This window comes from Oryx dammah, unplaced genomic scaffold (genome assembly GCF_014754425.2).
Source record: "Oryx dammah isolate SB20612 unplaced genomic scaffold, SCBI_Odam_1.1 HiC_scaffold_28, whole genome shotgun sequence".
In the NCBI taxonomy this organism is placed as follows: domain Eukaryota; kingdom Metazoa; phylum Chordata; class Mammalia; order Artiodactyla; family Bovidae; genus Oryx; species Oryx dammah.
In genome coordinates, this window is record NW_024070212.1 from 81,166,447 (window position 1) to 81,193,445 (window position 26,999).

A 26,999-nucleotide genomic window follows, 5' to 3' on the forward strand; every position below is an offset into this window, starting at 1 on the left:
TGAAAGCAGGAACTTGAACAAATACTTGTACAGCAGTGTTCACAGCAGCATTACTCACAATAGCCAAAAGATGGAAACCATGCAAGTATCAACTGATAGATGAATGGATAAACAAGATGTGGTATGTACATATGATGGAATATTACTTGATCATCAAAAGAAATGAAATTTTGGTGTATGCTGCAACTTGGATGGGCCTTGAAAAGGCTAAATGAAATAAGCCAGACATAGAAGGACAAATATTACATAATTCCACTTACAGAAGGTACCTAGAATAGGGAAGTTCATAGAGACAGAAAGTAGAATAGGTCTTACCAGGGCTGGCAGCAAGAGGGAATGGGGAGTTATTGTTTAATAGGTCATAGAGTTCAGGTTGGAGATGATGAAAAAGCTTGGGTTATAGATAGTAGTGATGGTTACAGAGAATTGTGAAAGCCACTGAATTGTACATTTACAGATGGTTAAAATAGTACATTTTATGGTATGTATTAACTTATTTTGGGCTTCCCTGATAGCTCAGTTGGTAAAGAATCTGTCTGCAATGCAGGAGACCCTGGTTCGATTCCTGGGTCGGGAAGATCCGCTGGAGAAAGAATAGGCTACTCACTCCAGTATTCTTGGGCTTCCCTTGTGGCTCAGCTGGTAAAGAATCTGTCTGTGATGCGGGAGACCTGGGTTCGCTTCCTGGGTTGAGAAGATCCCCTGGAGAAGAGAAAGGCTACCCACTCCAGTTTTCTGGCCTAGAGAATTCCATGAACAGAGGAGCCTGGCAGGCTACAGTCCATGGGGTTCCAAAAGAGTCAGACACAACTTAACTACTAAACAATATTTTACTACAATTTAAAAAATTAGCTTGTGGACAATGTTTGCACATCTCTGAGTATGCTGCAGCTATTGTATAATTTTTATGGGTAAATTGTACGGTATGTAGACTATATCTAAGTAAGGCTATTAAAAAATCCTTTCCAGCTCTGGCAGTCTCTATGATGTATCCATTAATCTGTTTATTTATTCATTAATTCAACACATTTTTGTTGTGTTCCTACCATGCCAGCTGTTAGGAATAAGGAGATAAATAAAATAAATGCAATTCCTGGCCTTTCCTTGCTTAAAACACTGTGGGTTTTAAAAAGTAATCATAGCTAACATTTACTGAGTGTTCACTGAATCCTGAGCATTGGCAGAAGCACTTAAATATACCTTATCTCGTGCAGTTCTCCCAGCTGTGTACTGAACTGGGCTCTTCTTGAATAAGGAAATTTGCTCAAGGTCACACAATCAGAATTTGAACCTGGTCTATCTTACCTTGAAATCCTTGCTCTTAATCATTCATCACCATATGTGGCAGCTGGGTTCCAGCACCTGAAATTGGGGTTTTCCCTGGAGACCTGCACATAGGCCTCTCTGACAGGCTGGCTGATCTGGGTAGCATTGCAGGGAGGGTTAAACTTGAGATGAAATGATCTACAGGAGGAAATGGGTTTGGAAAATAAGGCTTAAGTCTGTGGAATCTTGCACAGTCATTTATAGTAATTACTATAAATCGAGTATCACTGTATTTTCTAAATGTTACATTATAAAATTTTAAATACAAAATTAAATTCATAATTAAATTTGTACCATTATGTTAATAGTAATATATGTATTATTTATTAAACACAGACTATATACCAACCTCTAAGTTGCTGACCTGTATTGTCATCTCATTTAATTCTCCTGACAGATCCATGATTTGTACAGTGTGTTACTATTCCTATTTTATAAGTGAGGCGGCTAAGGCTCAGAGTAGTAGTTAGTAGTTTAGTCGTTCAATTGTGTCCGACTCTTGTGACCGCATGGACTGTAGCCTGCCAGGCTCCTCTGTCCATGGGATTCTCCAGGCAAGAGTACTGGAGTGGGTTGCTATTTCTTTCTCCAGGGAAGACACAGAGAGTTTAAGTAATTTGTCCAAGGTTGCACAGTCATTAGCAGAGCTGGGATTCTAGCCATGGCTTCTTGGCTTGGAGTCCAGACTCTTAGCCACCATAGAAATTTCTCTTCAATTATGTCAAAATATGCAAAATAGATGGACATGAAACAGGTTGTATCAAGATGGGGCGATGATGGTGATTTCCCACTCCCCCCTCCCAGTAATTTATTGAAGAATATGTCATAATAGTGATGACTTTTTTAGACCAACAAAAGAAATCACAGGTCACTGGGACCTTTTTCATCTTCATACTTCACTGTTTCATTTTGCTGTATTTGATTTTGCAGTTGCCTGTGCGCATGCACAAACTAAGCCAGAGCAGTTGTACACACAAGCCGGGCGCTGGGAGAGGCCTGCCCCTACGTGGGCTGCAGCTGCCCTGACTCTGCTGCCATCTTCTGGGAAGGGGAGGAGAGTGTCCCCTTATCACACTTCTCAACACTGAGGACCTCTCTTTAAAAAAAACAACTTGTTTTTCTGACTTGTGAGAGAGTCTGTATCATACTGTGGTTGAAAGCAAAATGATACCTGGATTCGAATCTTGGCGCTGATGGTCTCAGTATCCGGGCAACTGCTCTAAGCCTCAGCTTTGTCCTCAAATAATGGAGATAACCAGTACCACTGTATAGGGTCATTGTGGGAATTAAATTGGCTGGTTTTGAAATGGACCTAGAGTGCTCGGCACAGTGTAGGGTAGATAAATAGTATGCCGTTCTGATGTTTCTCTGGCATCTTTTTGATGATTAATTCATGTGGTTAAACATTTTCTAACAGTAAACACTGGTATTTCTTCTTTCCTGAATTGGTTGCTTGTGCCCCTTCCTTATAGAAAAGGCAATGGTAACCCACTCCAGTATTCTTGCCTGGAAAATCCCAGGGACGGGGGAGCCTGGTGGGCTGCTGTCTATTGGGTTGCACAGAGTTGGACACGACTGAAGCGACTTAGCAGCAGCAGCAGCAGCAGCAGCAGCCCCTTCCTCATTTGTCTGCTGGCATCTCGATTTTACAGTGTGATTGAGTCAGAGACTAAGAGCGTTCTGGAAGGGTGTCAGTGAGGGGAGGGATGAGGAGTAGAGGTCTTTCCCTGGGACCCTGATGCCTTTCTTTTTCCCCAAGGACCGTTGTTTACTGCAGCCTCCTTACTCCCTGCAACGGGCCCTGTTTCCTCCCTGAGAAATTTTCATCAGCCTTAAAGTGTCAGTCATTTGAACAGCTCATTCCCACTGGACTGCTACACCCACCGATCTCCCACGGGTGATTTCTTTCTGCGTCCAGTGAAATTGTATGCCGTCAGAATGGCTGTAAGCAGTCTGCTCTGAGGCTGTTTCAGCAGCACGTGTCCCTAAGCAGTGTGCTGCTCCCCGGCCCCGTGTAATCGCACAGATTGCCAAATAGCTGACCTCTCTGGGCAAAGTGCAAAAGCCTAAGGAACCGCTTAGATAAAAGGCACATTCTTCAGATAGTTCCACCTCTTTTCCCTCTTGCCTGGTGCCATCTTGTCTGACTTAGATGCTTACCTTTTCTTCATCATGGAGCAAAAGGGACCTGGGCCATAGAGTTTGGAGGTTTTTAAATTGCAAAAGGAGTCAAACCTCCCCCCAAGACAAATGATCCCTGATGGAAAGTTTTCTTGGATAAGTGTGTCTGGTCCAGGGGAATTTTCTGTGTAGCTTGGTGGTAGCATGAAATTGGCTACTAGTCTTAAGGTATGTGTCTGAGTGAGGTATAAGGGTAGAGACATGCCAGTATCCCAACATGGTAAGGGCCAGAGGCTATGGAGAGGAAGCTCAGATTTCTTCTCCAAAGTCATTGGCTTTCCCATGAAGATCTTCCCTAAATGTGAGATCACCTTCTGCCTTGAGAGCACTAGCATTGAAGCTTACATCCTGGAGTCCTGTGTCTCCTGAATTCACCTGCATGCCCAGTTCAGGCTATGTGGTTTAGAGGAAAGAGTATTAGAGTGGAAGACAGAATATCTGAGTTTGCATCGAGCCTTTGCCTTTTCTTACCTTTGCAACCATGGGAACCAACTTTGTTTTCTCATCTGGAAGATAGGGATAAGATTCCTGTTTCTGCTCACCTCTATGCTTGACCATGGAGTAAATTGTGTGTACTGGGTAAGGGCAAAAGACAGAAAAGAAAGAGGAATCTCCTCTCCTCTTAGAGACATAGGCAGTCAGCACTGTGCCGGAACCAGTATCTTGTGTGGAGCGCAGAGAACTGGAAGTGCTACCTGTCTTCAGGAAAAGATCTGAAGGAGGAAGGGCGACTTGGTTTGAGGTATACGTGTGTGCGTGTATGTATTTTCCTGTGACTCTGCTGTTCTGGCACCTGAGCCAAACTGATCTGTGGCACTGCTAGGGGCTACTATTTCCTTCCCTCATTCTGCTGAGGTTTTTTTTTTTTTTTTTCAGTCTGATGAGAGGCCTGGCACCTGTTGGAAAGGAGAGGCACTTTCTTGGTACCTAAGGGAGTATCTGAAGAGGTTATCTGTGTTTATAGCCGTTGGTATCGTGGATAAGTTCAGTTTGACAACCTTTATGGAACGTCGAGCTCATGATGCTGGTCTGGGAGACAGACACAGAGGCAGCAATTAGAATTCAGGTGATAGCTGCGGCAGTCGAGGGCTGACAGGAGCGGTGGAAACAGGAAGGCTGGTTACAGCACTCAGGGCGGGGGAGAGGGGCGATGCTGAACAGAGCTTGAGGGGACAGATGGGAACTGGCCAGTGTTCCCAGAAGAATGTTGGTTGCTTCAAGAAAGGCTCAGTTCTGTGAGTAAGCCTCTCACCATTTTGTCTTGAATAAGGAAGAATTTATCTTGGGAGAGGAAATGGGAGGGCTTACCTCTGTCACATAGAAAAATCAGAGAGGCAGAGTAGGTGGCTAGAAAGTCATAGGACCTGGTGAATGGGGGGCTCTTTTTAACTCAGCTTCCTGGTGAAATGTCTTATGCTTCTAGCCTTTCTCTAGCCAATTCTAAGGGAATGGTCGATGATCATTTAAAAGCTATCAGAGAGACAGTTTGCGCCTCTGTATATTTTTTCGTATAACTGCAAAGTGTATTTCTTATTTAAGTTTTGATGGTTTGGTCTGCATGCTAGTTACATACTTTTAACAGTTGAAACAAGTGAATGTTGGTGTTTCCTAGCCTCGTGCATCACATCATCCCATGCCCTTCAGTAAGTTTGTTAACCTCTGCTTTGAGCAAGATGCTCTAAAGTCTTCCAAGGAAAGTAAGAGTGTGATCCAGTGCAGTGGGAAAAACACAGAATTCTATCCAAGGAATCTTCATTTTAATCCAGATTCACTCGTGGGTGAGCCAAGGGAAGTCATTGTCTCTCACTTTCTTCACCTGTCCAGTGGGGACACTCAGCCCTGCCCGGCTGCCTTAAGCTGGAGGTGAAGTGCTTTCCCAGTGTCCTGGGCTGGATGCTGTCAGCATTCAGCTCTGGCATCAGTTTCAGTGTGGGTTAAACAGGAATCTGCCCTGGCCTCTGAGACCACATCTTGACAGGCAGTGCCTGCAAAGGTCAGAGCTGCTTCGACATGTCTTCCTGACGCGGCTTCATTTCCGAGGACAGCCTCCTTTGACTAGAGCCACGGAAGGTCAAGGAGATAAGGTCCTCTAATCCTTTTGCTGAGACTGTATACGGGAGCCCAGACGCTTTCCTGGCCCGTTTGGACGGCATCCACCCCCCTGTGTCTCCTTCAGGTCTGGTGGTGGTGCTAGATTTGCAGAGCGTCTGTGCCTGCGCCTCACACCTGCCTCTGCTCCAGAGAGCTGCAGCTGCAGTGGGCTGGCCGAACCTCTTCACGGCGCCTGCCTGGGACATCCTGAGACCTTGCTCTTGCACAGCTGCCTTTTCCCCAGCTCCTGCACCCGCCCCTCTGAAGTCACTGGTCTGCGCTTGGAAGCCCTGCCTGGAGCTGGATCCTTATAGAAGGTACTTCCTTGCCTTTCTCTTTCTGCCAGAATTGGGTGCGTATCAGAGCTGGGGCATCAGATTTGTAGAGCAGCAGGAAGCGGGGGCTGTCTGTCTGGCCCCAGGAGCTCACTGGTCATTGTTTCTTCAAGCTCTGCCCCATAAACTTCCAGTCGCTGATTGATGGGGGCAGTGAGTAGTCTGGGGATTGCTCACAGAAGCCTTGCTCCGCTGTGGGATCCAGGAGGCGGGTGGGTGGGGGAGGAAGTTTCTAAGACAGAGCCTAGAAGAAAGAGAAGCACCAGTGGAGGGTTTCAGCTTTTTAGGATGCTGTGTTCTCATTAGGAACGATTTTATTAATGAGCCACTCAGCTGCAGGGAGGGAGGAGGAAAAGCATAATTAATTATGACCCCTGTCCCAGTTGAGTGCCTAGCTCTGAGAGGGTCCAGGGAGAAAGGTGTGTAGCATTTCAGCATCTTTAGATGCATCCCTCTAAACTGCTAGCAGCTCTGAGAACAAACTTTCTAATCGAATGATCTGTGCTTTTTTCCTCTTTCTGCAAGATCTCGTATCAGCTTATTGAGCATCAAATTCCTTTCTGACCCCAGTCCCCTCTTCCTGAGAGCCAAAATGAAGTCAGTGTTTGCTTTACCAGCAAGGTCACAGATCACCTGACCAAATCTTTAACAGCTAGGGAGCCAGTGTTGCCGTGCTGAACTCAGGAGCGATCAGCTCCGGTCCAGCAGCAGAGCCCCCGGGAGGAAGTGACTTCCCTGGCTCCAGGCTGGGGCGGGGGAAGGATGCCAAGGGAAGGTACTGTGGTCCCTGCTTCCCTCCTGACAGTTTTCTCTTCTTCATGAAGCTCCAGATTCAGCTACTGCAATGCAGGCAAAAATGACAGACACATGCAGAAGAATGTGGGAATGGAGTTAATGAGATTGTGTTAATGTGTTATTTATTGAGCATGAATTATCTCTTTGTTTCCTGGGTCAGTGGGAAGTGAGTCCGCTGGAGAACTCAGTTGGTGGAAGCTTTTCCAGGAGTGTGTCTCACTCCCCGGGTGCCTGTGCTTCAGCCCTCTTAAGCAGTTCTGTCAGATGCCTCCGGATTCTTAGCGCAGGAGACATTTCCATTTGAAGGGGTGGGGCCCTGTATCGGGGAAGCGGGAAGCTCTCATCATTTGGGGAGATCGGTACCAGGTATAAGTAATATTTTTTCCTCTTTTGGAAAGAGCGTTTTTGTCTCTGCAAGAGGTTGTGCAGGGATTGACAGATCGCTGTTGGTGCACTACCTTGCTAAATATTTGACTTTGTTAGGTTGAATTCTCCAAGAATTCTCATGGCAATAAGGCTGTGCTTTGAGCCAAGTTTTCTTTTTAAGGAAATCCAAGGTGCTATTTATTTTGGCATGCAGCCTGTTCTGGGATGAAATATGGCATTTTTATTATTGCAGAATAAAGAGACGTTTGAAAGGGACACAAGTACAGAGCTAGGTTTCAGTTTCAGGGCTAAATAGAGGAAGGTTTCTTTGTATTTGGATTTGAGGTTAAAAATGGTATCATTAAAAAGAATCAATGTGGAGGGAGAGGGTGTGGGGATATACTGCTGGAGTTGGGCTGACCCAAGGAAATCCATGCTCCTGGGCATGGGCTGTGCTGGAACCGTTTCTGACGTGGCCTGGTAGTTGCACATGGGCCATCACTGCTGTCTGCCAGTGATGGCCTCTTTGGTGATTTTGAACTGAAAGCCTCAGTCCTCCTTTCTTCACTGTACATTGGCTTTGAGAGGCAGGGTGGACTAATGGAGTCCCGCCCCTAATTACTTGGATACATTTGGATTGGCCGCATAGCTTTTTTGTGTCTTTGTTCCTTATCTGTAACTTGGAGATGATCTGCCACATGTGAGACTCCCTTGGACTGCAAGGAGAGCCAACCAGTCCATTCTGAAGGAGATCAACCCTCGGATTTCTTTGGAAGGAATGATGCTAAAGCTGAAACCCCAGTACTTTGGCCACCTCATGCGAAGGGTTGACTCATTGGAAAAGACTCTGATGCTGGGAGGGATTGGGGGCAGGAGGAGAAGGGGACGACTGAGGATGAGACGGCTGGATGGCATCACGGACTCGATGGACGTGAGTTTGAGTGAACTCCGGGAGTTGGTGATGGACAGGAAGGCCTGGCGTGCTGTGATTCATGGGGTAGCGGAGAGTCGGACACGACTGAGCGACTGAACTGAACTGAACTGGATGGGGTTGGGTGGAGTGTCTACAGAAATGAATTGTGTAGGAGTTCTGACCGTCACATGCTTAATAGGGGAGAAAAACTAGAAAAAGATACAGTTGTATATACTCAAAACATCTAGAATACGATGAGCTCATGAGAGAGGTTGGGAGCTAACTGGGCATACTTGATCCTGGGATAGGCCATAAACAAATGAAAAGTTACATAACTAGGTGTTACAAGGTTCGAACACTGGGCAGACAGTTTAACAGAACATGTAATGAATTGCTTCTATGTCAAAATATTAAATGCTCCAGGAGGTTGCAAAATTCCCTTTTAAAGGGGAATTCTGTCCAACAAAGCTATTTTTCATATTCTGTTGTATTGCAAACAAAGTAGTGTGTGTTGATAGAGCATTTGATTCCACTCCCCTAACCACATCAAACATCCACTCACTGGAAGAAAACTCCCTTAGCTAAATTCTGAGATGTTCACAGCGAGGACCCTGGGCCAAAGTGGAGAAGGCTGGGGTGGGTGGGCCTGGAAGTGGCATGGTGCGGACATGGCAGTGCCCCCTTTTCTTTAGAGCTTTAGAATGAAAGCTTGCTTGGCCCTGTTCTTCAGAGAGTTGGGGTCTCAGCTCCATTTAATTTCTCTTGCCTTGGAATGATTAATTTTAGCAAAATTCAAGTCTAAGAGAACAATTAGAGGTCTCTATAGAGTTCTTTTTTAATGAAATTTGACCCCAAGTGTGCTGCAGGTTATTTGAAGCTCTATGACCTGGTATATGAAGGACTGAATTGTAACTTTAACCAAGGGCAGTGGGTGTGACTGAACTCCTTGAGGTGACAGTGAGTTTCTGCAGCCGGAGGTTCACCTGCACACTCTTGCTTCGGAGGAGCTTTGTTACTTGGTGTCCAGCCTCAGAGAAGCAGATAGGACTTGGCCAGAAGGACTTACAAAGGGCGCCGTCCTCCTTGTGCATGCCCAGAAAATGCGTCATCTGCACCGGAGGAAGAAGCAAAGAAGCAGAGTCAGAAACGTTTTCCCTCACAAAAGAGAGCTAGGGATCGGTCATCAGGCTTGCTTACATTAGTGGACAGATATTTACAAATCACTTTCGTTCCCAGCATAGGCTTGGAGTCGACTTGACTTAAGAGCAAATCCTACACCAACACTGGCTTGTTATGTAACATGGAGCAGGCCTTTAAACTCTCTCAGCCTCAGTCTCCCATCCAAGTACTAACCAGGACCGACCCTGCTTAGCTTCTGAGATCAGACGAGGTCGGGCGCATTCAGGGTGGTATGGCGGTAGATAGCCTCAGTCTTCTTGTCTGGAAAATGGGGACAATAATAACCCTCTTGGGGTTATGGTGAGGTTTGCATGAGGTAATTCGAGTATGCCAAGTGCTCCCAGCTCTGCCTGTTATTCAGTAACGTTATGAGGTGGGAGGAAGAGGGATACAGAGGGAGAGAAGAGGCCGTGATGATGAAGGGGCCATGTATAGGGTTTTTTCATCACCCTTCTCCTTCACACTTTTCACCTTGCAGCTGCTGGGCCTCTGCTGCCCCACCCCCCCCACTGCATCTGGGGGTCCCCGTCATCAGCTGTGGACTGCAGAGCTGGGGCACTGAGATGGGCAGCAGTGTCCTCTGTCCAGGAACCTTCTCTTTCTTTTTTCAATTAAATAATAATTGACATCTAACACTGTGTAGTTGTATAACTGACATCTAACAAGGAGTCCAGCATAAAGATTTGGTTATTGTATATGTCGTGAAATGACCACCACAGTAAGTTTAGTTAACATCATTATGTCACCTAGTTATTTTAATTTTTTTTTGATAAGAACTTTTAAGATCTACTCTCTTAGCGACTTTCAAAAAATATAATACAGTGTTGTTGACTATAGGCACTATGCTATACATTACATCGCCAGGTCTTATTTATCTTAGAACTGGAAGTTTGTATCTTTGGAACCCCTTCACCCATTTTGCCTACCCCTCACTCATCCAACCCCTGCCTCTGACAACCACCAATCTATTCTCTGTGTCTATGAATTCTTTTTTTTTTTTTTTTATTTATTAAATGGAGTTTCATGTATAAGTGATACCATACAGTATTTGTCCTCAGATGTAGCTGAGGGCATTATGGTCAGTGGACTAAGTCAAAGACAAATACAGTACGTTTGTGTTATCACACATGGCAAGACTTCCTTCTATTTATGGCTAAATAATATTCTACTCTGTGTGTATATACCTGTATACACACACACACACACACACACACATACACATACACACCCCACATCTTCTTTACTCCTTCATCTGTTAGTGGACACATAGGCTGTTTCAGGAACGTCCTCTTTCTAGCAAGGGTGACCCTGCCTCACCCCTGCTTAGGACCTTCCATGACTTCCCATTGTCTGCCTCCTTAGTGGCCACTCTTAGTCTCCAGGATCACCCACATTTGTCTTTCTTCTCCCTAATTTCTCTATTCCAGCTCCATGCTTCCCCCCAATTCAAGTACTTGTTGCCACAAGGGAAGTGACTTAGTTTCTGTGATCCTTCTGTAAGGAGTGTCTCTGCCTATAGAAACCCTGCCTGCCCTTCCAGGCTCCATCACTCTCCAGTGGCAGAGGCCCTCTGGCTGCTGAGTGGACTGTGGTTATGGGAGAACCAAGACAGGAGCGGGTGACAGCTCTGGAGATAGTAGCCTCGCTTACAGAAAGAGTGTACACCAAACTTTCCGTCAGGCAGACTTCAGACTTCCTTTAATTTGGCAGGCCTCATATTTCCCAGCCCTCTTCTCCAGTTTGCTTGTTTGTTCCCCATTTTTATCGCGGGTTGCTGGGGGCTTCCTGTCATCCTTCTCTCACTTCCAATTCCCCCCAGCCTTTCCCTCATCCCTGGTACGTTTTTCTGATCCAGAGGTTGTGATCAAGCACATCAGAATTCCTAAAACAACCCTGCTTCCACTGCTGAGGTGTCACAGATTATTTATTATTCTGATGTGTGTGGAGTTACAATCATAAAAAGCCAATTTCCTGGGTGATTTATTGTACTGGGGGCAGGAGCCAGGTTGTATACCATTTGAAGAAATAGTTCTGGAAAATGATTGAAACTTTGGGGAGAATTTATGATCAAACCTCAAGGGACTCTAATTCAGAGTCAGGAGAGTATTCTGCTTGCATAGCCACCGATGTCTTCTGGCCACCTAGGTCGAATGAACGCCTCCTTGTTCTGCCCGTGGTTAGAAATCACCCTGAACTATCAGCTCCTTGTCGGTCCTTCCAGTTAGTTCATCTAGGCTTGAGTCTGATTGGGATGTCACAGATCATTTGAAAGTTCTCTGGTTCCAGCTTTTGCACAAAATGGTTTAAAATTCGTTCTCTGTGATGGAAATGAGTAGATTTCAGCTCCTGATATTATGGATAGCTGCTTGTTGGAGCCATGGGCCCAGTTTCTTCACTAATATGCTGAGGGGTGTTGCACAGAACAATTAACTTCTAAGCCTCAGTTTCCTCATCTGCCTGGCGAGGGAGTCGGACCAGAGACTTCCTTTGGTGTCAACCGCTGCTAACATCCCATGAAGACACACCCAAGATTGGACTCTAGGTATTGAGTGAAGGCTTTTAATCCTCTCCTTGGAGGGCTATGAGCTCACGGGCACCCTGGGAGAAAGGTAAGGAGGGGTCCTCTATACTTACTCTAACTGTAATGAGAATCTCCACTTTTCCTTCCTTCTACTTTTCAGAACTCTCCAGCGAATTTTACAAACTTACCGGATGAAGAGTGCCTGAGAGACTGGCGGTCAACAATCCCTAAGATGGAGAAGACAGATGGTAGGCAGGCTCCTTTGTATTCCCTGGCCTACAGTGAGTACTTGGGTTGGAGAAAGATTATTACCATAAATCCTGGATAGCTTAGGGGAAATGTGGGAGACCTTCCCCATATAGGCAGTGCTGGGAAACCCAAACCATGTATTTCAGGCATGAACAAGAGAAGGTGGTAGGGAATGAAAATGAAGCCTTATGTTTATATTGGACTTGTGTAATTTTTGGAGTGTTTCTCATCCTTTCTTGCCACCAAGAAGGGAGCAAGATGACCTCCTTCATTAACCTCATTTTAGAGACAAGGCATGATATGGTAAAAGAGCCAACATTCCTACCTGAGTGATCCTCCAAGGCATTTCACTTCTCTGGGCCTCACTTCCTTCATGTATCAGTTAGCTTTGATGCATAACAAACCACTCCAAAAAAAATTATCGACTTAAAGGTATTTATTATTTCTCAAAAGATTCTGGGGGTTGGCCGAGCCTTTGTTCTGAGCTGGGCCAATGTGACTGATCACTGTTGGACTTATTTGTGTGTCTATGGTCTTCTGGGCGACTTGACCTGACGGTTTAGAATGGCCACACTCACATGTCTGGTGGTTGACTCCACATCACCTGGGGCATTGGTGATGATTTGGCCGTGTCTCTTTTGTTGTCCAGCAGGCTGGCTGAGGTGTGTTCACCTGTTGACAGAAGGATTTCCAAGCGCAGTAAGAATAGACAAACTCCTGTGTGCAAGCAACTTTCAAGTCTCTGCATATGTCACATTTGCTGTTGACCCACTGGCCAAAGCAAGTCCCAAAGCCAAGCTAGGATCAGTGTGGGAGGGAAGTGCACAAGGGTGGGTCATAATTGTGGCTGTTTTTTATCAATAGTCTGCTACACCTCATCTATAAGCAGATACTAATACCTACTTCACACGGATGGTAAAGGACTGAATGAGATAATCCATGTAAGGTTGTTGAGTAATCACTATCTAGCCCAACAAATGTCTCAAGGAATGTTCCTCCTTTCCCCTCTCTAGGAAATTTGCCAAATGTCATGGACTAGACCCTGATCCCCTGACTTCTAATGAAATGTTTTTTTCCAAATGACTGAATGACAGGAAACAGGAGAGGCTAGATGGCCCTTCACTGGTGCAGGGCTTAAATTCTGGACAGCAGCTCCAGCCTCGCTCTATCCTCCTTTCCAAATGCAGTTACCATCTATTTCAACAGTCTGCCTCTCTCCCCAGAGACCTGCCTTTTCAGTGCATCTCTGGAAGTGGTCCCACAGAACACCAGCTAATTCCCTTAATACCCCGGGGGCCTGTCATTTCTGCTTGCCTCATTTGTCCCTGCTCAGCATCCTCGGCACAGCTGCTTGCCACGTGATCACCCACAACCAGCTAAGAAAGGCACCCCTCCCTTCAGGCCCACACATCTCACAAAATAAAGGCAGAAGAGGGAAAAGAGTTTCCGCTGTCTTGGCCTTTTGAGGAGGCTTGTTTAATTCCTCTTCTTTCCGGTTGTAGTTTTGGCCATCTTCTCTCTCCTTTCTGTTTTTCCTGTTTCTTTCAGAAACTGAGTATAGGCTTTTGGACTTTTCCCTATCATTTAAAATGCCTCTAGTGGATTCACTTACCTGCCCTGCACTTCACTTTGTCCCTCAGGGCAATGACTGTGGCACCTTTCTCCTTTCCTTGTCTACTTCTAATCTCCTTTCTCGTGTCAGTGTGTAACTCTTAGGCTCATGACTGCATCTGCAGGTTCCTTTTCAAGGTCGGGTGATCTGGGTGCTTTCAGACCAAGACTCTGTAGGGAATCCTAGGTGGCTCTGAGCCTCATATTTGTTGCCATTTAGTTGCTCAGTGGTGTCCGACACTTTTGCGACCCCATGGCCTGTAGCCCGCTATGCTCCTCTGTCCATGGAATTCTCCAGGCAAGAACACTAGAGCCTCATATATCCTACTTTTTCCTTCTCCCCTGACTCATTTCCCCAGTTTCTTCAGAGTTGTTTTCTTGGACTCTCACTCCCTCTTGAGGCTGTCATCCTACCACAGAGTTAAATACTCCAAGAGAGTGCTCAGTCTCAGTGAAAGCCCGCTGCCCCATTTGGAACCAGCTCATCCTTGTTTTTTGGCCCCTTTGTTGAGTACTATGTCATGTTCTCTGCTCATCAGTGCCTACAATCACAACAACTCTTTGAGTTAGGTGTCGTTGTTGCTGTGTTACAAATGGAGAGATTAAAGCATAGGGAATTTAAGTAATCTGCCCAGAATCACAGAGGTAGGAGATGACAGAGGCAGGATTCAACTCCAGCCAGTTTGGCTATGTGTTGGTGTGTCTGATCTGAAGTTCATTTTGAGAAGACAGCCCTCCTAATTAATTCGTGCCCTGGCCCAATGCCTGGAATTCTGAGCTCCTGCATACCTATCACCAGGTAGAATTCAAAGGGGCAGAATTTACTGTGAACACAGATCTCCCAGTATATAAGATCAAGATCCTTCATTCAAGGTCCAACATTCCCCTTGCACTGGGAGAAAGAGAAGGAGCCCAGAGTGGTAGGTGGCAGGCACAGCAATACAATGTGCTTGTGTGTATGTGTGTGTGTGTGTGTGTGTGTGTGTGTGTGTGTGTGAAAGAGACTGAGAGAGAAATATACCCCTACCTTGGGAAGAACCTATTAAAGCCATCGGGGTAACTACTCAGTCTTACAGACTTCTTTGGTTCACCTTAATCCCGCTTGTGGAATACTTCCCCTTTGAATCTGCTGTCTCTCATTTGATGCCTTTTTTGTATTTGTGCTCTGGCCCTGCTCCCAGCGGCTGATGGGCAAATCACTGCATTTCTACTGAACTGAGGCAATAAGCAGATGAATAATGCAGTCTCTCTTTTGTAGTGTTCTCTGCCTTCTGGGTCATAAATCTGCTCCCTATTTAACTTTAGACAAATACCTCCTCTCTGATTTGGCTTGTTCCTGAAGTCCAGGGGGCTGCTAAGTTGACCAGTAGGCTTAAGAGTATAACCGAGTGCAGCTGGGAAACTAACAGAGAGCAATTGCTGTCATTTATTGAGACTACCAGTGTGCCTCTTTGAAGAAAAGCAGGTTGGTTTAAAAAAAAATTATGTGGGTGAATGGGAACTTAGTTGGAATTTTTTGGATGCTGGAGGAGTGTTTACTTCTTTCCTGCCTGGAGTCCAGGTATTTGCACAGAAGCTCTGGAACCCAACTTGGACCCAACCCTGTAGATCAGCACCAGTGCCTTATTCTGTTCCCTGTTGTGACTTAATTGCCCACAGGCCCTGAGATCTTACTTAGCATTGAGGCTGGTAGGGCCAACTGTGTCAGTGTTCAAGGGTTCAGACTTCATGTGTCTACTTGACTTCTGTAGTTCTTTGGAGATAATTGTACTTCCATAAACACAGTTCCTGTGCCCCAAGCATGTGACACTGGCCAGAAGGATAGATCACACAGGCAAGTGGGAAGAGCTCAGCCCTAATATGTCATCACCTTTAAGGAAAAAGTCGTCCTATGTGCCCCAGCTAATACCATCACATGCACCTCTTCTTGAACCTGCCCCTTCTCTCCATTCTCTTAGCTTGTTTCACCTGGATCATGTCAGCAGTCTCCCAACTGATCCTTGGGTTTCTGGTTTGTCCACCTTCTGATCCTCTGTGAGAATGATCATTGTGACGTCACATTTGATCAAGTCACTCCCTTGTGTAAAACTCTTTGATGGCTCCCACTGAAGGCGATGGCACCTCACTCCAGTACTCTTGCCTGGAAAATCCCATGGATGGAGGAGCCTGGTAGGCTGCAGTCCATGGGGTTGCGAAGAGTCGGACATGACTGAGCAACTTCACTTTTACTTTTCACTTTCATGCATTGGAGAAGGAAATGGCAACCCACTCCAGTGTTCTTGCCTGGAGAATCCCAGGGATGGGGGAGCCTGATGGGCTGCCGTCTATGGCATCACACAGAGTCGGACACGACTGAAGTGACTTAGCAGCAGCAGCAGCAGCAACTGCCTAGAGAGTAAAGTCAAAGCTTGGTGGCAAGCATACAAGTGGCTCCCTGATCTGGGTCTTGCTGACCTTCCAATTTTGTCTTTTCCTACTCTTAACCCTTCTCTTCCACATTTTAAGTTCCAGCCATATGATTGCAATTACAGAACCCTGAATTACTGTGGATTTTCACACAAGGGGCTTCCTTTGTGGCTCAGAAGGTAAAGCATATGCCTGCAATTCAGGAGGCCTGGGTTTGATCCCTGGGTTGGGAAGATCCCCTGGAGAAGGAAATGGCAACTTACTCCAGTATTCTTGCCTGGAAAATCCCATGGACGGAGGAGCCTGGTAGGCTATAGTCCATGGGGTTGCAAAGAATTGGACACGACTGAGCAACTTCACTTTCTTTCACTTTTCACACCTCAGTGCATTTGCTCCTTTTCTGACATATATCTGATCTGTCCTGGCTATCTATTGCTGCATAACTAACCACCCCAAAGTTCAGTGGAGTAAAATAATCATGCATTATTAACACAAGCTCAACTGAATGGTTCTCACTTGGAGTCCCTCCTGTCAATGAAATCAGATGAGGGCTGAGGCTGGAGTCATCTGAAAGTTCTTTCACTTATACCTGGCACCTGAGCCAGGATGTCTGGAACAGTTCAGGCTGGCTAGGCATCTCGCTCCCTCTCTCCACATGAACTCTCCATGGGGCTACTTGGGCTTCCTCACAGCATGGCAGTCTCAGGGATGCTGGATCCCTTTATGTGGCATCTGCCTTCCCACTGAGTGTGCATTCTAAGAGACCCACATGATACTTAAGAGGCTTTTTATGAGTTGCTGCTGCTGCTGCTGCTGCTGCTAAGTCACTTCAGTCGTGTCTGACTCTGTGCGACCCCATAGACTGCAGCCCACCAGGCTCCCCCATCCCTGGGATTCTGCAGGCAAGAACACTGGAGTGGGTTGCCATTTCCTTCTCCAATGCATGAAAGTGAAAAGTGAAAGTGAAGTCTCTCTGTCTAGCGACCCCATGGATTGCAGCCTACCAGGCTCCTCCATCCATGGGATTTTCCAGGCAAAAGTACTGGAGTAGGGTGCCATTGCCTTCTCCATCTTATGAGCTAGCCTTGGGATTTTCTCAGTCATTTTTGCCATTTTCTTTTGGTCAAAGCACTCACAGGCCAGCTGAGATTCAAAAGGGTAAAGAAATAGATGCCACGTATTCTTACGGGATTCCCTTGCCTGTCTAGAGAAGGTAGGAATTGATAATGGCCATCTTGGAAATATACAGCCACAATGTCCTTCACCCTCTTATTCTCCTGGCAAATTGCTCTTTATTCATTTAATACCCAGATATATGGCTTCACTCTTGTGAAGTCATCTCTCTCCAACCAAGGCAGAATTAGCCTCTAAGTCCAAGAAAGTTATTCTGGAGAAACTAGGAAAATAAGTCAGGAAGGAAGACTGACCCTTGAGCATATATCTGTTGCCATCCTTGCCACATTGCATCATACTTGTTGGTGTTTCTCCTTGACCATACTTTTTTTGAGAGCAGTGCTATACCTGATTTATCTCTAGTGTCCTTAGGATCTATCTTAGCAACCAACACAGATGCTCAATAAATTAATGGTTGAGGTAAGTGAACTGAATTACTGCTATTCTGTCATTTTTGCCTCCAGGGCCTATCACTCTTAGAATCAAGCAACCAGTTAGATAGAAAAGAATTTGAGGATCCCCTCCTGTGTACCCAGCAAATCAGCTTTCATTAGAGGGCTTCAGTTCTCTATGATTTGGGCTTCCACAAAGATAGTAACTACAATATTGAGTGTGTATTAAATGTTTATCATGTGATAGGCATGGTTCTAAGCATGTTATATGTATTAATGAATCAGTCCACACCGTCTCATCTTCCCAATTATTATTGCCATCTTACGGATGATTAGATGTAGGGAGGCTACGTAATTTCCCCAAGGTCACAAAGCTGAGATATAGACCAGGCTCCAGGGTCCATATTCTTGGCCTCTGTGGTCTTCAATAATGTTCTCTCGTGAGCTCAGCATTTCCAGACGATGTTTAGCAGAATGTCACAGAGATAATAAGGGGTGTCACATGAGGAACATCAAAAGAACAAAGACTGTTTAACCCGAGGAAGAGGCTACTTAGAGACAAATCCCTATGGACTCAGATAATCAAAGAACTGACTTGTTCTCAGCATCTTCTGTTGGAGTCAAGATCAGTGGTGCTTTGGTATGATAGAGACCTTTTTCATTGTGCTATTCCCTGATACTTTGGGCTGCCCTGAAAAATCACGAGTCCCACACCTCTTGGAGGAGGTGTCTGTTTGTCAATGTCTGTTTTTACATTAATTATCCCATATTCCTCCACCACTTTTTTTTTTTCCAGTTTGTGAAAAACATGATATATCCTTACCTGGCATAAGCTTTTGAAAGTAAAACTTGTTTGTTAAGCACCATGCAGTTTTCTAGTGAAGAGAGTATGCTGCTGCTGTTGCTAAGTCGCTTCAGTCGTGTCTGACTCTGTGCAACCCCATAGACGGCAGCCCACCAGGCTCCCCCGTCCCTGGGATTCTGCAGGCAAGAACACTGGAGTGGGTTGCCATTTCCTTCTCCAATGCATGAAAGTGAAAAGTGAAAGTGAAGTCGCTCAGTCGTGTCCGACTCTTAGCGACCTCATGGTCTACTGGAGTGGGGTGCCATTGCCTTCTCCGGAAGAGAGTATAGGCTGAGTGTAACTATATGTTCCCTTTCCTTCTGAGCTTCACATACCTAGAGGCTCAGCCATCAGAGGAAGCTTAAATAATGTAGGAGGCATGACTCTTTGATGTCTCTGGCTTTAGCAAGATTTACTAGTACCTATTGGAATAATGCAAGGTTCTCTTTCTAATGTTGAGAAAATTGTGTATCTCATCCTGGGAAAACATCCATATTCACAATTACCAATTAGTACCCTTATTTGGCAAATTCCTGGCTACTTCAATTCAGCAATTACATGACTCAAACCACAGAAAAACAGTATTAAACTATTTTATTTTTCTGATTTGCAGCCCCACTCCACAGTCATAGCTGAGATGACATAGTGCAGATTGGAAACTATTCCTTTCACCTATTTCCTTGAAGACACTGACTAAGTCCACACTGATTTAATAACAGGGTTTCTCAGCACAGCCAAAAGTCCGTGAACATCTCAGCATAATTCAGAGGTTGGAACATTTAGGAGAACACTCATACAAGAGCATTAAGTCAAAATCACACATATTAGGTCTCACCGTCCTGCATTTATTAACTTTGTGCTTTTCTTACGTCTTCTGTCTCCCAGCCAAAGACCAGTCCTCTCAGGGGGATGAGGAGAAAGACCCTCCAAAGAGCCACCCCTACTCGGTGGAGACCCCATATGGCTTCCATTTGGACCTGGACTTCCTCAAGTATGTGGATGACATCGAGAAGGGAAACACCATCAAAAGGATTCCTATCCACAGAAGGGCCAAGCAGGCCAAGTTCAGCACTTTGCCCCGAAACTTCAGCCTTCCCGACAGCGGGGCTCGCCCCCATGCTGTTCTTTCCCACCCGAACTGGTCCCCGATGGTGTCTAGGAAAGTGCTGGGGACAGACGCCCGAGCCCAGCCACTGCCCCTCGGGGATCACCCCCAAGCCCCACAAACCGCCAGCGGCAGCGAGGTGAGCTACCACCGGAAGGCCCTGCTGATGGAGACGGCCAGACAGCTGGAGGCTGCTGCTGCTCCCGGGGAGGCTGAGCTCACCTCTGGGAGTGGACGGCCCCAGCTTCTGAGAGCATCCAGCATGCCGGCCACGCTGCTGCAAACCAGGGCCTCGGAGGACCCAAGCCTAAACTCAGGACCCCCCACCCCGCCCGTCCTCCCCCCACTTCAGGGCGAAGGCGTTGTCTGTGACGGTGCCTTTGGGCCCGCGGAAGGATTTGCAGGTTTTTCCAACTCCACTCCGCAAGCAGCAACCCAACCGGAAGTCAGAGAGTCAGGAGACCTCGTGCCAGGGATTGCGGAGCTGATCCAGGAGGGGCCTGAGCCCCCAGAAAGCGAAGAAGAGGCTCCAAATCACCTCCCTTTCCCGAGTCCACCCTTCTCGTCCCAGAATGCACTTGTGGCTCTAGAGGAGGCAGAAGGCCAACAGGAAATCAGAGGAGCCCAGGTGGTGGTCACAAGCCCCAGCTCTCCAACACCAAGCCCCCCGCCTCTGCCGTCACCCATCCCTGAGAATGAGCTCCCCCTGGAAGAAATCGAGCTCAACATCAGCGAAATCCCACCGCCACCACCTGTAGAGGTGGACGTGAGAAGCATCGGGATCCGCGTCACGGAGGAAAGCCTGGGCCTTGCCTCCCTGGATCCTGGCAGCATCTCCAGCCTGAAGCAGCAAATCTCGGACCTTGAAGGCGAACTGTCTGGAAGAACTGAGGAACTGGCCCAGGTCAGAGCTGCCCTCCAGCGGCAGGAAGAGGAAATCAAGGCGAGGGGGCAGAGGATTCAAGAGCTAGAGTGCACTGTAGCTCAACTGGTAGAAAAGCTTAGAGGAGGCAACACCAAAGATGCTCAGGGCCAGACTGATGCCGTGCTCAGCACTGACCCCCTGCAGGGGCTCTTGACCAGGCAGTCGTGTGACAAGAGCATTGGGGTCAGCCTTCTGGGCAGCCTGGGATCTGAAAGCTGGGGAGCCAGGGGAGAGGGGAGTGGCCTCCTGTGGGGGCGAGAAAGTCACAAACGAGGGGATGGGAGCCCAGCAGGACTTGTGTCACCACCCCAGCCATCACTGCCGCAGGGCTCTGAGACGGTCCTCATGCCTTCTTCACACAGCTGCCTCTCTACTGAGCTCAGGATCGAAGAGGGAGGTTCTGAGCAGGCAGGAGGTTCTTCGGTGGGAATTAAGGGTCTGGACAGGGGAGTAGGAGGATCTCCAGGGAGTGCTGAGAGAAAGGCTCCCCCAGCAGGGAGGGAGGAGGCTGGTCCAGAGCTGTCAGGGAAGGAGCGCCCTGGAAGGCCACCAGGCTCCCCCACCGACGCCACTATTGGGCAATACGTTAAGAAGATCCAAGAGCTCCTGCAGGAGCAGTGGAGCTGCCTGGAACACGGGTACCCTGAGCTGGCCCGCGCCATCAAGCAGCCTGCCTCCAAACTCAGCAGCATCCAGAGCCAGCTACAGAGCTCCCTCAACCTGCTTCTGTCTGCCTACTCGGCCCAGGCTCCACCCCAGAAGGAGCCCCCAGGCCCCTCCTCCTCCCCACCGATGGGTAAATACTGGTGCCTGAGACTGGGAACCATTTCTCCTTTACTTGAGGAATCAAAGGGGGAAAAGGGTTTTAATTGCATGCATATGTTTTTTAAAAAGATTTAAACACATCCGGGAGCCCAATGGAATAAAAACTGCTCTCTGTAACAGTGGAGGCTTGGTACCCCTCCTCTTGTCCTTTCTCTAACGTTGGGACTGACTGCAGGGCCACCACATACAGCTGTTCAGATAGCACAGGGCACAAAGATGCCAGAGGGTAAATGGGAGCTGAAACTCAGCCCACACTTGCCAAGCCCGCAGCACTGTGTCTGCCCAGAGGGGTGCCTCATTTGCATTGTGTGCAGGCAGCCCTGGCACTGGCTGTAAGTGCTTTAAACCTCTCCCTTTCTTAACTGTGTCTTGGGCTCTTGCATTCCTGCGGTCCTCCCTAGTTCTTACACATTAGAGGTTTTCTGTAGCCTTGTTTTGGAAGAACATTCTATTGCGATCTGAAATATTTTACTGAATTTCAGTGTGTGTGTGTGAGAGAAAGAGAGACTTCCATACTCACATGTGCAAGTCGACCCTTTGGCTGAGCAGCACTTCTTCCTGTAACAGATCACACACTCTTTCCTGTTAAGTGGAACCATATTTTGCTTTGCTTAACGGGCAGCAACGTGTTAGTCTGCTTCCTGCCGCAGAGCACAAATTGGCTTTCTCATTATTTTGGTGCTAGCTCTAGTCTTAGCCCTTGTGAATTGCCCCCTGTACCTTTGAGAACAGCAAAATACGATGTGTGCTCGTGCTCATGTGTTTTCCATGCCTGCCCCACATCACAAATACTAACCGACTTGTGAGCCAGGAAGGGCCTCTGAGGTGCAAAAGTGGGTTGCTGGATCAGGGGTCGGGAGGCCCAAGTTCTGCTGCTGCTCTGTCGTTCACTCAGCACATCTGAGCCTCAGATTTCCCCAGACTGAGACAGGGACAACAGTGGCACCCTCGCCACATGGTTCAGTAACTCTCCAATAACTCTTCTCTGTCATCTTCATGTAGAGGGTTTGTAAACAGGAACAATTTGACTAGCATTGACCAGAAGGCCGGCGCCCCTCAAAGATGCTCAGAATATTTGATTTATATTGTCTAGTTCCTGTTCTACCCCTTCACGCACCTCCAGCCTGTGTCCCCTCAAAGCAAGGGTCACAGTTCTTTTGCATTCGGGGGTATTCCCAAGATCATGCTAACCTGTGATGTTGTGTCTGCCTAGAGATCTCCCCGTCGACCAGCCTTAAATCCATAATGAAAAAGAAAGACTATGGCTTCCGTGCAGGAGGTAATGGGACCAAAAAGAACCTTCAGTTTGTTGGGGTTAACGGTGGGTAAGCATCGCTCGTGAAGCCCAGACTGCCTTGCACACCACCTCTCCCACTGTTGTCCTGAACACTCTTTTCCTAGGGGGAAGCATCTGGTTTTCATTCTTCTTCAAGGGAATTAATCTCAATGGCTCTTTAAAACTCCCTGTCGGGTTTGCATATGTTTGGCTGCCTGCCAGACGTGGTAGTTCTGTCGGATCCTATGCTCTTTATGTCTTGGCTTTGGTGTCCCCGGGGCCAGGATTCAGTACCTTCTCGGAGTTGGGGGACACATGAGCCCTTGAAGGAAGACGTTTAATCTGAACCACAACACTGAGTCAACAAACCCTTAATTTGTAGAATTTAAAATTTCATCCTTTTAATTTTTTCCTTCCTTCAACTAACTTATGGCAAGTCAAACTGACGTTTTTTAGGATGAAGGAAAACAACTAATGTCTGTTGATTCAGAACTTGAACCAGACCTTATATAGGGTAGACAGTAAACCGCTGGATTTAGAATACTTTCTCAGTCAGTCATTTAGCGAACATTTATTAAATACCAATGATGTGTTTGGTGGTAGGGATAAAAAAGTTAAAATAAATCATGGTCCTTGCCCTTAACTCACAGTTTGGACCTGGGTGGAGTTGAAACAAAAGTAAAGAGAAAACTTGGACAGGCTAAGCTGAACCCTAGTTGAGAAAGAAGCAGAGGATGGTAGGAAAGCTCACAGGGATGTGCCTGGGAAGTGCCCAGAAGAGATTGGAACCCTGGCCAATTTGGGTTAGACCAGAAGGAAGACACCAGATTCAGACAAGGGTGTCGTCACTACTGTTCAATGTTCTGTGAGGGAAACATCAGAAAAGATGAAGTGGGGTCATAGGTGGGTTGCTGTTGCCACTCCTGCAGCTGTCAGATATTGTGGCCCAGGAGAAACCACTTTTTTCTTTTACCAGCTTGTGTCCAGAAAGGAGAATCAGCCTAATCTCAAAGCCTAAAGCAGGTCCTGCCTCTCCCCCTGCTTGAATACTTGCAAAAGTGCCAGCTTTGTACCAAAACCTGGAAGTCTGTCTTGTGACTATAGCATTCCTCGCCCCCCTCCACAGGCTCTGCCCTTTCTTCACCAAACATGCTGGGTCAGGCTGAGCTTGGGGACTTTGCATTTATTTGCCTTTCCCTCCACTTAAAGAGGAGGAAGCGGCAACCCACTCCAGTATTCTTGCCTGAAAAACCCCATGGACAGAGATACCTGGTGGGCTACGGTCCATGGGGTTGCAAAGAGGTGGACATGACTAAGCAACTGAGCACACACACCATTTAAAGTGTTCCTTTCTTTTTTTTTACACATATATTTATTTTTAATGCATTCTTTTTAAAATACTCTTTTCCATTATGGTTTATCCCAGGATATTGAATATTTTTTTCTAAGTGCTCCTCTTGCAGATAACTGTCAGTACATGTCACTCTGATGTGATGGTTCTCAACCTTGATTGAACCTAGGAAACCCTGGGGCAGCCTTGAAAAATATCAGTGCCTGAGCCCCTCCCAGATGGAAGACTCTGGTTTAATTAGTCTCAGGTGCAGTACAGCTATTGGAAATTTTAAGTACCCTCAGATAGTTCTAGCATGCAACCAATGTTAAAAAATTCTGCTCTAAATAAAGTGGCCCCTCCTCCCATCACAGTATCCCAGGGCCCAGTACTAGTTTATTCATTGCTCTTGCAATTATCTGAATCCATTGTTCATGTGTTTATTTTCTCCCACCCCCTACTTAGAGTTTCAGCTCAGTTAGGACAGGGATTTTGGAGTTTTCATGGAAACAATTCTAAGATAAAGAACTGTTTGGTAAATTTAATATGTCCCCTCCACTTTCTTAATCACAAAAACAAAAGGTTGTTCCAAGCACAGTAGAGGAAGAAATATCTGGGGTTTGAACAAGAGAGAATGCAAGCATACCAGCGAGCAGGTTGGGTTTGCAAATTCAGTCATTTTCAGGGGCCTTGCATAGAGACCTCTATTCAGAGAAAGAGCGTGAGGGGGTTCAGTAGAAATCATGGCACTGGTCTCGCCTCGTCTCTGTGGAAGTGTCCAGTGGGCCAAGAATCTGAAGTTTTCATCTTATCTGGAGCATCCTCCATCAGAGGTCTCTCGTTGACCATCAGCAGAGAGATCAATAAATCTTCCAGAACTTCCCTCCTTGGTGTCTGGTCTACCACCTCAGTAGAGTTGCATATAACTGAACATAAGGATCATTGCTAGGGAGGGAAGGCCACGAGTCAAGTGACCTACACCCACACTTTTGCTCTTCCAAGCTGTGGATGAAATAGCAACTGAGAAAGTGCTAGGTTCAGGATTCTAAGCTGTGTCCCAGGAGTAGATGCAGACGGTTTCTCCCTTGCCAGGGGTAAGTGGGCTAGAACAGGGGTCTAAAGGGAGGCTTCACTATCACCCATAGATGTGAGGATTTGTCAGGCAATTCAGAGAATTCAGTGTAGGGGTCGGGGATGTTTGCCTAGATCTGGTTCCCTCTCTGTACAGGACATTAGGATTCCAGATTCAAATGCTTTCATGAGAACCTTGGATTGCCTTTCCGAATCATCTGAATGCAACTGAACGCACGGCCAGTTAGGCCATGGCTATTTCGATGTGTGTTGCAAAGAGCTTAGTTAATTTCCTTTACTCCCCAAATGGCCTCTAGTGTTAGAGCTCTTAGAAGCATGCTCCTCTGACAGTAAATTTCCTGGGAGTCCTCTTGCCCAGGCCTGCAGGTGTAGACAATGAAGGACAAGGTTAGTGAGCAGGCCAGTGTTATCTAAAATCCACTGAGTTCTCACCTGTGTTGACATGAGCACTGGGCAGGAAGCACAGAATGAGCGACCCTGTCTCCTTCCGCAGCTATGAGACCACCTCGAGTGAGGAGACCAGTGGTGAGGACAGCTCCCCAGAAGACTTGTCTGACAGCGAGGCTGAGAAGAAATGTGATGGCCCAGAACCCAGGCGGGGCAAGGATGCCCACCTCAGCTGTAGGGTGGGCCAGGGCACCCCTGAGGGCACCCACGACACAGACCAGGAAACTGGGCCTGGCGAAGAGCTCCCCCATCCCAAGACTGAGAGGTAAGTGAGATGGGGACTGATGGGGCACGTCATCTTTTGAGAAAGAGCAAGTGTATTTGTTCACCTTTGTATCCAGTCATTTGTTTATTTGTTAACTCCTTTATCCATCTATTCAACAGTATTTATTTGAGTTTCTAGTCTGTGCCAGGTACTATGCATTGGTTGAATGAAACAGATCTAGCTCCTGCCTTCATGGATTATACTGTCATAGACAGAGCTCTGCATATGAAGCTAACATGGTCCTAGCACTGGAAATGTAAAGGACTTGACGTGCATTTTCTTGATGTAATCCTTTTAACAAGCTGTAAGCTAGTAATTATTAGAAGAGCCACTTTATAGATGTAGAAAGAGAGACTTAGAGAAGTTAGGTGGCACAACTAGCAGAGTGAGTATTCCAACTTTGGTTTTTTCCTTTGGGCTGCTCTGGGTCTTTATTGTCGCATGTGGGTTTTCTCATGCTGTGGCTTCTTCTGTTGTGGAGCACAGGCTCTAGAGTGCACAGGCTCAGTAGTTACATGGCATGGGATAAGTTCATCCGTGGCTTATGGGGTCTTAGTTCCCTAACCAGGGATCAAACCCGAGTCCTTTGCATTGGAAGGCAGATTCTCAACCACTGCATCACCAGGGAAGTCCCTCGATTTAGGTCTTTTGTGATCCTCCCAGTCTTTTAAAGTGATGGGAGGTCATTTGGCATGATGATGAGAGTACTGTCTTTGGAGCTGGACATGCTTGCTTCAAATCCTACATCTGCCACAGTATTATTTTAGACAAGGTACTTAAGCTGTGGTCGCCTCAGTTTCCTCATCTGTAAAATGTGGATAGTAGCAACCTGATAGATTTGGTCTGAGGACTGAATGAGAAAAAGTATGTAAAATGCCTGGTGCAGGGCCTGCTACATAGTAGACTCCCTGTAAATGGGAGAAATGAGAGTAGTAAGTACCATTGATTATCATTATCACCATCCCCAGCCTGGTTGCTGAAGAAGAGACAGGAGTGAATGGCAGCTGACTGTCCAGCAGGGCCACGCGGCTGCTCCATCACAGCAGCGCTGTAAGGACTTGATGAAAGGAGCTTCATGGTGACCAGTGCCATTGACTCCCAACCTAGGCCTCTCAGTGCTAAGCCTGCCCTTTTACCAGTGCAGCAATATGCATATCATTGAGAGTGCCCTGGTGCTATCAATTTTCATTTGATTGACTCTATTAGTGCTTACTATATCCTTCATGGAAGAATAACCTGAAGAAATTTGCTGCTGTGGAGTGGGTCCTTTTGATTTTTTAAGTCACTCAGGAAGAAAATGTTTGCTCCAAAGTGAGGAAGATAACCTTCCCTTTCCCAGCATGTCAGGAATG

At 46.7% G+C, this 26,999-nt stretch overlaps 1 protein-coding gene across 2 annotated transcripts in view; it reads left to right on the forward strand.

Annotated features, from left to right (window-relative positions):
• The first annotated feature begins 5,752 nt into the window (after positions 1-5,752).
• The window catches only part of KANK4 (KN motif and ankyrin repeat domains 4), a 40,927-nt gene continuing 19,680 nt past the window's right edge, over positions 5,753-26,999 (forward strand). Inside the window, exons 1-5 of one of the 2 annotated variants that reach the window (XM_040232706.1) lie at positions 5,753-5,915; positions 11,868-11,955; positions 19,268-21,208; positions 22,451-22,562; positions 25,429-25,647. In XM_040232706.1, coding sequence (XP_040088640.1) covers positions 11,940-11,955; positions 19,268-21,208; positions 22,451-22,562; positions 25,429-25,647 — 2,288 coding nt within the window. In that variant the 5' untranslated portion in view covers positions 5,753-5,915; positions 11,868-11,939. Of the gene's footprint in view, positions 5,916-11,867; positions 11,956-19,267; positions 21,209-22,450; positions 22,563-25,428; positions 25,648-26,999 lie in introns of those variants that run through there. The other variant, XM_040232707.1, reaches the window with a different exon arrangement.